General features: G+C 37.4%; 2 protein-coding genes across 2 annotated transcripts; one reads left to right on the forward strand and one right to left on the reverse strand.

The window, feature by feature from the left end:
- Nucleotides 1-257: 257 nt before the first annotated feature.
- fibpa (fibroblast growth factor (acidic) intracellular binding protein a) lies at nucleotides 258-5,132 on the reverse strand. The gene is made up of 10 exons (XM_056243749.1): nucleotides 5,003-5,132; nucleotides 4,716-4,914; nucleotides 4,494-4,620; nucleotides 4,267-4,367; nucleotides 3,807-3,940; nucleotides 1,980-2,088; nucleotides 1,777-1,840; nucleotides 1,619-1,705; nucleotides 1,436-1,533; nucleotides 258-588 (listed from the first exon to the last, which is right to left on the reverse strand). The coding sequence occupies exons 1-10, from the start codon at nucleotides 5,085-5,087 to the stop codon at nucleotides 519-521; spliced, it is 1,074 nt and encodes a 357-aa protein (XP_056099724.1). The 5' UTR covers nucleotides 5,088-5,132; the 3' UTR covers nucleotides 258-518.
- A 3,699-nt stretch (nucleotides 5,133-8,831) lies between these two features.
- Nucleotides 8,832-10,507, forward strand: ccdc85b (coiled-coil domain containing 85B). The gene is made up of 2 exons (XM_056243748.1): nucleotides 8,832-9,147; nucleotides 9,265-10,507. Exon 2 carries the CDS (start codon nucleotides 9,424-9,426, stop codon nucleotides 10,024-10,026), a length of 603 nt encoding a protein of 200 aa, XP_056099723.1. The 5' UTR covers nucleotides 8,832-9,147; nucleotides 9,265-9,423; the 3' UTR covers nucleotides 10,027-10,507.
- Nucleotides 10,508-10,897: the final 390 nt, after the last annotated feature.

Consider the following 10,897-nt stretch of genomic DNA (forward strand, 5'->3'; position numbering starts at 1 on the left):
GCGCCATGCGCCCACTTATTCTGGTCAAGCCAGAGGGGTCAGGAGTTTAAGGACCATAAGGGCTCAAGCCACAACATCCTTTGGACTGTTTGCATGTTAATTATCATTAGGATCCCCAAATTATGTCAGTCAAATCAAGTATGATCAGGGTACAATTTTGTTCCATCCATCATTACTAAATACACCAATTTTTTCAGTGGCTTTGCTAAAAGGGAAACCCACAAAGCAGAGTTAATGAAAACACAATGCAGACAGTGTCTGTGGAAATCATGCTGTTTTTATTTACAAGTCATACATTTCTGGAGGCCAAGGGGTAAAAGAATGAAACAGGGATAGAGGGAGAGGGAGGTGAAGACATGGACAGATGGTAGGGGTGGGGGGTGGGGCATATTTGAGAAAAGATTAAAGAAAGATGATAGACAGGAGATATTAAACATCAGGCCATAAATTCATAAGATGCTAGACTGCATGCAGATGAGTTATCATGAAGAGAGAGAAAAGGTGTCAATTAAGATTCTTTACTCATGGTACATTTTAAGGATGCAACTTTTGATAACTCCCATGTACCTGGTCCAGACAGAATGATGCCTGAGAAAGAAATCGGAGAGAGATTTAAAAATGTGTCACAACATACATTTTTAAGAGCTTGTTTTGTTAATACATTCAAAATGTTTGCTTTGATGTTCACTCTTCATATACTACCAATCAAAAGTTTGGGGTCAGTATGAATTATTTGTTTTGTTTTTAATAAAATCAAAACTTTTTTTGAGCAAGGATGCATTACAATTATCAAAAGTAGACTTTTACAGTGTTACAAGAAAATGTAACAAATCAAATCTGTTTCAAATAAATACTCTTCTTTTGAAGTTTCTATTCATCTAAGTATCCTAAAAAAAAATCAGTTTCTATAAAAAATTAAGCAGCAAAACTGTTTTCAACATTGATAATAATAAGAAATGTTTCTTGAGCAGCAAATCATCATATTACAATGATTTCTAACAGATCATGCGTCACTGAAGACTGGAGTAATGATGCTGAAAATTCAGCTTTGCCATCACAAGAAAAAGATATATTTTAATATATGAAAACAGTTATATAAGGAACATAAGAAAACTTATTTTAAATTGTAATAATATTTCACAATATTACTGTTTTTGATCAAATAACTGCAGCCTTGGTGAGCATAAAAAAACATTTGAACGGTAGTGTAGGTCAGGATAAATACATATTTTCCAAGTGATTTGAGGTGTTGTGATTTGGTTTGAATAATAAACACATTCCACAGTGGTTAAACCACATAAATGACTGGACAGGAAACAAAGGTGACTACAGATAAAGTAATGTGCATATGATACAGTGACCCCCACTGGTTGCAAAAGCAATCGTCCAGAAAAATACGAAAAAGAAAATATACAACAGCCATAGTGACACTTACTTAAAGGTGTCAAGGATATGTGCCGAGTTAGTATAATGAGTAAGGTAGAGGTTCACATCTACTGATGTCCATTTGTCTGATCGGCAAGGTTCAATAAACTGAAGAGAACAAAGAATAAATGCTTTGTGAAAAATGTGAGTGCTTCAGACCTGATAGATCCTTTTATTAAATTTTAAAAAGTACCTTTTCAACAAGGTCAATGAAGAAATCGCGGACATCTTTTGCGTTGATTAATTTGGCAGCGATATTCACAAGGCCTCTTGAGAGATTCTACAGCAGAAGACATTTTGAATGTAGTAAAGCATTTATTTCACAAGACAACACATGACCAACTCTCTTACCTTAAAATTGGCTTCCATCTCGTTGAAGACATTAGTTTTACCCCGCAGAGCAGTGCACACTAAACTGAGTGGATGAGAGGTTTCATTATTCAGATGGTTGAGACAGAGGGAGTAACCATGCAACATTTGGACATTTACAACAGCCCTCCTCAGACTCTATTCTAATCACCAAATCACTCAATCACACAGTGCTGAACACACACCTTTTGTGTTGGTCTAAGAGATCCTTGTCTGTGATTAGAATTTTAAGGTCTTTGAGGTCTTGAAGGAATTCCTTATCCAGATCTACATCCATGTCCTCCATCATGTTATCTAATGGAGAGAAATGGTGGATTTTGAAAGTACAGACAAAGACAAAAAAGGAGATAATTTCATCTATGTGTATTTCTAAACTACACACAAGTGGTCAGACTGAAGATGTCCATTAATAACCTCAGACTAGATGCTCAAGAACATACAGATGTCAAATTAAACATTAGGACATTTATGCAAGGAAAAATGTGCAATCAGCCAGGCTTTATCGCAAAAAAAAAAAAAAATGACAGGGTGATCAGAACCCTGACGTGACAGGGAGGGGTTTAGTACCACCCTGATGGGGTTTATTTTACAACACTGACCAGCGCGGCTCAGGACACTTGATGGAATTGTCAATGGATCGTTCAGGCCAGTGCTGCGTTGTCACAAAAGATTATCAAGTGTTTTTAAGTCTTGTCAATTTAAACTTTCAAGTGATTTTAAACCACTCAAGCGCAAGATGTAAAAGAGAACTCAGTGTCCTCGTAAGTGAACATAAACAGTTGAGAAAGAAATCGGATGTGTATCATTATTATTATTAAAGTGACAGCAGCCTAATCAACCTGCTGCCGTCAAAGTCATTAATGTTAATCAAACAACAAAAGACAAAAAGAAAATCACTCACTGCTCTTGACTGAATAACTTTTGTAGCTTTAACATAGATTAATCTATATTCAATTCATACAGTGAAAACTATGCAGTGTTGTTTTCATTTGATTATTCAATTTCTGTACCAGAGTCCTTCTGTTAGACCTACTTGAAAAACTTAAAGCACTGTTTATTTCATTTGTGTCTGTTCTATGGTTTATTTGTGCCTATAATTTGTTTATTTGTTCTTATTGTATTACTGACTGTTCACTTTTCTTTAAAGTCCCCCTGTGGTGAAAATCAAGCTTTTAACGTTGTTTATATGTCTATGATGTGTTTTTAATATGCTTTAAGACAAACCATGTGCAAATTTATAAGTCAACACCATTGCTGAGTATTTTCTCTTTGAAACTGCAGTGAACCAAAGACAGCCTCAAAAACACGGTTTGAAATCGCTGCCATTTCTGACGTCACAAACTACATTATAACCAAAAAAAAAAAAAAAAAAGTTAAAATATGTCATTTTGGTGATAAAAGATTAGTTTTAAGGGATAAAATTATTGACTACAAAGGGACGTTCAAAATGTTTGAACTTTATATTAGTTATACTAGTGGTTTTTGCAGTGGTATCGAAATTGGAAATGAAATTTCACTATTTTGGTTTCATAATAAGCTTATTTAGTAGAATACAAAGTTACATGGATTGAAAACAAAAACTAACTTATTAATTCATTCATTTATTTTGTGGCAGGGCCAATGAAAATTTTGGAAGGACAAGTAAAAATTAACCACTGACCCGACCAGGCCAGTAGAAACAATCCTTAGCATTGAGACCTGTTATATAATTATTATTAATATGATATAATTATGACTATTATGCATTTTATATATTATTATAATAATAAAGAAATATTATAAATAGTGTTTTAAAAGTATTTCATCATGTGATAATACAATGCTTTAAAAATAACTTGAGTGGTACAAAAGACATAATCTAGCACACCTGTGTAGGAAATCGGCTGCCTAGGATAACAGTCAGCCATTTACTTTAGTAGCCATTATACAAGAATATTTGACCACTGATTGCCACGATTGACCAATTTCAAGTATTGGAGTTGGCTGTGTAAGAGCTGTGTAACTGGTCTTACCAACAGCTCCTAGAGTCCAGTTGTTGATGAGCTGCCCAGCACAGAAGGCAAAGTCCTGGAAGGTTAGATACAGCAACTTTTTCTTCCCCGTCTCAAAACGATTATTGGCAAAGAACACTATTGCAGCATAGTCTCTGGAGGAGGAATTGGCAAGATCGTTTAGCAAGAGAAGGTGAAAAAGCACCAAATCAGCACTGAAGCAATTGTTCATGGGATGAATATATCACTCAACATTTACCAATAATTTTTTAAGATCAAGTGTATCTGTTAACATTATTTACGAACACTAACATTAACAAAGGTTAATCAATGCTCTAAGAATATATTGCTCATTGTTAGTTCATGTTAGTTAATGCATTAACTAATTTTAACGAATGAAACCTTATTGTAATGTGTTACCGAATCTTGAAGGAATAGATCTAAACAGAGTAATTTAAGCAAATGTTCATTTCTTTCTCACCTCGCTAATTGATCAGGTAACAGAAAGTGCTGCCGTATGTTTTCCACAAGGGGGCCCTTGAGTTCTTCCACCACTTTGAACACTCGCTTGAAGTTGTCAAACTATATTTGAGGAGATAGATATAATCATTAAATTCCCAAAAGGATCTTGGAAAAGCATCCAAGCATAAATCTTAGTTATCATATCAATGAGAAATATATAGTTTCAAATAGAGTAGTTCAGCCCACCTGTCTTCTGCAGCTCTTCAGTGTAATACCTGTCTTTGTGCTAACATCATCAAGGTCTTTTTTTGTTCCTTTGGAGAGTTTTTTCCCCAGGACCTCTCGGACAAACAAATCATCAAAAGCATAATACCTAGAAGAAAATATGAATAAATGTAGTTTAAACTCAATAATACAAAACTATTCAAATAAACTATTTCAATTGGCAAGACACAAATCAGCGCATACCGTTCAATGAGCATGGCTTGTCTGTCTGGCGGTATCTGAAACAGAAGCTGATTGGCTAGTTTAGCTGGGTGGTGTAAAAGTCTCTCGCACATCTGGAAAGTTCTGTACTGGTCCATGGTGTCACTGAGCAGCACTTCTGCACTCACCTCACACTCCTCCATTACACCTCCTTCTATCCGCACCGTCACTGCATCATTCACTATGAAGGCAACCACATTGTTATAAATATAACATACATTTCTAAGCAGGTATTACAGTAGTTCATAGTCTCATGCACTATACTTCACCTGTATATCCATTCAACCACAGTTGATACACCTCTTTGTCCATAATGGTGGTGTTTCCAACAAATACATCCAGCTCCACAGACATCTTGACATCGGCAATGTATTAAGCTGTACAGAGGCGCATGGTCATGGTAAGTTATTACCAAACAGATGCTTTAGTTTTAACGTCCAGTGACTTTGAGTTGCAAGGATAATCTGGTATTAAATAGTCTCACTCTTTGGCACTTTTTGCAAGTCAAGAACCAGACTTAGCTACAGTAGGCTAACTAAAGCTACGGCCGTTAACTAATCATTAACCATCTAACTAATCCCTAACACAATTTAACACACCACACATCTCAGACATGCTACATGACTTATTTTCCAAATATCCTAAGTGGACTTACCAAAGACACAAGCGTATTATCGCGACGGCTGGTTTTTAATCACATTCAGATGTCACAACATTGGCTTTTGTTTTTGAATGTCTAGCTCCTTTCAACATTTATTCGCTCGAAAACTTATCGGATGCGTACGTAGAAATAATTATCACGAGTCGATTATGCATTGGTAACCATCATAGTTATGTTTACCAAACACAGACTGTCAAATCGAGCGACTACACTTCATCCATAGCAACAGCACACCGTTATGATTACTTCCTGGTGTGCGCCACATTCATTTTACGTCACATTCACGTGACTGTAGTTTCGGGTAGTTAGTGTTCGGGTCTCACAAGCGATTACAATACAAATGCGTGAAATGCACTCACGGTGGTTGAGCGCAGTAAAGTTAGTTTTTGGTTCGATATTTCGCCTGACAATTGTTTTCCCTAGCCACTGTTCTATAGGGTCTTACAGCGATATCAATAGCAGGATTAGTTTTAAAATTACTTTTCAAATTCCAAAGCTTGTAGAAGGTTCCTATTGGCAATACTGACCTGGTAGGTAGCCTTGAGTAAATTAACTTGTTTAAGAAAATGATTCATAAAACATATAAATATCAGTTAAGCCTATGTTTACTTTCTTCACTGACACAGACGAAAATGAAAAGACTATCAGTCAAAGTTCAGCTTTAGGAGGGGAAGAATAGGCCAGGATAAGGAGACAGAGAAAAAGAAAGGTGTAGATGAGGAGAGAGGTATTGACAAAATAATCGAATGCTCAATGACATGGTTTTAAAGCTATTTATTATCCATTTTTGGGGCCTTCAAAAGTCTTAAATTGCACATTTGTAGGTCAGAGAAATCAAAAATTTTATCGGGGGAGCATGCACCCCGACCCGAACCCCCCTAAATACCTCACATTTTAATGCACATGTCTGTGGGTGGGGCTGTGGGTGATATAGGAGGGGAAGAATAGGCCAGGATAAGGAGACAGAGAAAAAGAAAGGTGTAGATGAGGAGAGAGGTATTGACAAAATAATCGAATGCTCAATGACATGGTTTTAAAGCTATTTATTATCCATTTTTGGGGCCTTCAAAAGTCTTAAATTGCACATTTGTAGGTCAGAGAAATCAAAAATTTTATCGGGGGAGCATGCACCCCGACCCGAACCCCCCTAAATACCTCACATTTTAATGCACATGTCTGTGGGTGGGGCTGTGGGTGATACTTATACCAAAAAGTATTGCTATACCACGATACTCAATATGTTGTCCCACGGTGAGCCATTTTTCCCTGTTGCACCACACAAAATTTGAATGTTCCCCCACCTGCCAAATCCCACTTTAACCACTGTATATATATATATATATATATATATATATATATATATATATTAATGCTCAATAACATAAGAACATTGTCAATGAATTACATACAAATATATATATACATTTTAAAAAAACAGAATTATACAAAAACAATGAAAAACAAAACAACTTCATTATATTTCAGGTATATTGAAATGAAAACAAAATAAACAGAGTAGATTTGTAAAAAACAAACAAAAAAAACTGTATATTATTATACGTATTATACTATTAAAATATGAGCCCCCATCAACTGAACATGTCTTATAGTCAAATAGTGCTATTTGTGACATTACTATGGTTTGAATAGAAATACTGAAACTTTGAAGTTAAAAAATATAGATGTCAGGAGGAGTAAAAAGATTTTGCTTCATTGAATAGATCATATTAAAAGGACTCTTAATATCCTACAAATTGATTGTTAAAATGGAATGCGTGGTTTAAAAAAAAGAATCCATGGTGATAGTGGTAGCCTTAATAACACAAGCTTTAATATCAGGTATAACCAAGAAAAAGTTACTGACATCACAATTCTGGTCTATGATGTCCTTGAGCCATTTATAAGGGGAAACGATCCTGCCCTAGCATTACTGTAGGGCAGTGTAGAGTACAGTGTAGGCAATAGGATGCAAAGCATCTGTGTGGTAAACAAAGTAACCAAATTAAAACGTTCACATAGTTCACCAAAATCCCTCAACATTTTAAAATGTATTTAGAATCGTGCATTGAAACGGTTAGGGAAATAACATTTATAAGATGATTTTATATGATAACATGATCTGATTTATATTGATCTGGTATTTAAGAAATACCAGACTCAGAGACAGGATTATCATCAAACACAAACACGTATTTTGAACAGATGGAACGCACAGATGAAGCAGGTGGACAGTGAAGTCAATAAAGAGTTATTGATGATTGATAATAGTGAATAACAAAGTCATTTCCTTTTACCAGGTAGCTTGGGAGGAGACGATAACCGGTGAGTGGAGGAGACTGAAGAGCACACACTTCGTGGATGCAGGTTTGGAGACAAATAGTAAAACACAAATTTTTAAAACAGGAGTTTACAAGAAGAAGATTAGACTGACAAAGACATATTCTGTGCTTTCAATATGTTTCCAAGTAGGCTAGATAACCAAACCATCATTGCCAGCTTATTATTTCATTACAGTTGTCTATAAATAGGCTAAGTATACTTTTTAATCCCCTGCACATGCAGTTTAGGCAACAAAAATCGAAATGTTTTCCTTGCACCCAAACTGCAATTAATTAACTGAATCCACCAAAGGAGCGCAAGCGTGTTTTTGACATGTCCTTATTATTCAACACCTCTCCCCTATTGTCTTGCATGCCTTTGTTCACCCCTCCCGCTCGTTTATCCGAAACTGTGGCCTGTTTCCATTCTCACTCCAGCAACCCCCCTCTCACCCCCGGGCTGGCCCTGGTTAACACCCACATTGTTATGTCCTCATGCAAGCAATTGTGCTGGAGAGCAGGGAGGAAGGATGTGGCTAAATACCATGGCTTAAAGTAGAGAAAAAGCTTTTGTCACCCTTTCCGTTAGTTTTGTGTGTGTCCCGTGTGTATGCAGTCTCATCGCAGCAGCGGGAAGACCTCATCCAGAGATATTTCAACATAAACTTGTATTAATAGCCTTTGAAATACAGTACGCCTATATCTTGGTAGGAGTATCATGAATCTTTAGACATTGGAAACAGCTGTGAGAGGGAAACTCACACACTAGCCAGGATACAGTGCAGAGTTTACGGTAAGGGAAGAGGGGAGGGGGTGAAGAGAATAGGGGGAGGAGAGGAGGAGATGGGGGAAGACATCACTGCCTCCAACCACCACCACCGCCAAAGGAAACACTAATCTCAAGGAACATCTCAGCGAATTCCTCAGGAATCACCACGAAGTAAACCCGCAGGCTGCCGTTATACATTTCAACCTCGTTGATTCGGATTATCCGACATAGTTTTTAGGTAAAAACCGACCAATCGCATGCAGCACTATAGTGTAACCAGCCTGTCCTACATTTTTTACTCTGATTTATTTATTTTTAAATAAATTTTTATTTATTTTTAACGCGTTTTAGGAACGCTAGCGATGGGATGTATTGCCTATTTAGACAGTAAATAATAACGTGGTTATACCGTGGGTTGCACTGCATGAGTGGAAGCTTTAGGGCGGAGAGAGAGAGAGAGAGAGACGGATGCGGACGGACATTGTGATCCCTGATAATACAGAAGAGAAGAGATGCTCCACGGGGATTATTTTAAACCTCTCTGTTGACCTCTCATCCCATCCCGAGGAGCAGGAACAAACGCAATTGTGCTTCAGTACTTCCCAGAAGCCAAATACTGAGAAATTAATGCTGCCAGTTACGATTTAAAACGCCGAGGAGAATGAGGTAACGTTAGGCCTGTTCCGTGTGATACAATCGGGATGAGCTTGTTGTTTTAATCGTTAAACATGGCCAAAAACAAGCCTGTTTGCATATAAGAATTGTGATTTTCCCTTATTGTAGGTTATAAATATCGGACCGAAGAGGAAATGGCCGTTTTCTTCGTGCCTGGGTGAGGAATGTTGCGATTCATTTACAGTGACAGACAACTCATGTGCCTCGTCAGACTTATTTTATAGTTTAACCGCTGTAATATCAATTGATGGTGAATTTGTGTACAATATGGGGAGCGACAGTGAAATATTGAACCGGGAGCTGTCAAAGATGTCCGATGAAGACTTGCTGACTTGTTCTAAGGAAGAGCTGGTGAATCGACTCCGCAAAGAAGAATCGGATAAGATGTCCGCTCTCATACAGCGCGGTCGATTAATAAAGGAGGTCAATAAACAACTGCAGGGACATCTGCTTGAAATCAGGGAACTCAAAGTCATCAACCAGCGGCTGCAAGAGGAGAACCAGGAACTTCGGGATTTATGCTGCTTTCTGGACGACGACCGTCTGAAAGTAAAGAAGCTCGCGCGTGAGTGGCAACTGTTCGGCCATCACGCGGCCAAAGTGATGCGCGAGGACCTCGGCGGATACCTCAAGAAACTCGCCGACCTGGAGCGGATGCAGGACGGTCTGGTGAAGGAGAATCTGGATCTGAAGGAACTTTGTTTGGTGCTCGAGGAAGAGTGCGTCAGCAGAAGTGATTCCAGCCCGGGTGGCTCCACGGATCTCAACATACCGTGTATGGTGGCCCGGGATGTGGGTGACGGGAGCTCCAGCACCGGGAGTGTTGGCAGTCCAGACCAGCTGCACTTGGTGTGTTCACCAGATGACTGAAGGAGAGGAGCAGAGCCATATTACTTAACCTTCTCTCTTGATGCTGAGACAGACTTTTTGTCTACAAAAGTAGTTTACATTTTCTGACAAATGACATCTCAGATTTCGGTGGAAAAAAAATAGACCAGGACTTAAGTAGGCTAGTTTACTCATGGCCTTTTGATGCCATAAGTACAGTTTCTCTATATTTCCTTGATTAACATTTTATAGTTGGCAGACCTTTAAAACTTGAGGGAAATTATTGGGTGCCAGTCAACATAGAATTATTTTTAAGGTTTAAAGTGACACCTTTTCTTTCAAAACCTGTCCTCCTGCTGGAAAATCAATCTTTAAGAAATAGTTTACACAAAAATGCAAAATATGTGTTCATTTACTCACCCTCATGTCATTCCAAACCTGTAGACTTACTTTCTTCTGCAGAACACAAATGAAGATATTGTGAAGAATGTTTATTTTGAAGAACTGTTTTTATCCATAAAATAAAACTTTTATGCATAAAATAAAATAGGTGTCCAAAACAGAATTGTACCCCATTGACTTTTATCGTACAGGCTTCACAAACTAGGGGTTTGTGAGGGAACTGCAAGGAGTTCATGAGTGGGTGAAAAGCTAATAATTAAATTATAAAAATGTGAAATTAAAATAAATCATTTTAAAATAAGAAAAAAATATTTAGGGACAGTTTTTAAGCTGACAACAATGTTTGAAAATCCTTATGTGTGGACAGAAACATAAACACATTTTCATAATATCTTCTTTTGTTTTCTGAAGAAGAAAGAAAGTCATACAGGTTTGGAATGGATGAGAGTAAATCATCACTTTCCCCTTAAGCTGGTAGCTGTGTTTTGGAACATGGTGGCCGGTTTCTTGC

The sequence above is a fragment of the Rhinichthys klamathensis genome, unplaced genomic scaffold, assembly GCF_029890125.1.
Source record: "Rhinichthys klamathensis goyatoka isolate OS25496 unplaced genomic scaffold, OSU_Roscu_1.1 h1tg000837l_1, whole genome shotgun sequence".
Taxonomy (NCBI): domain Eukaryota; kingdom Metazoa; phylum Chordata; class Actinopteri; order Cypriniformes; family Leuciscidae; genus Rhinichthys; species Rhinichthys klamathensis.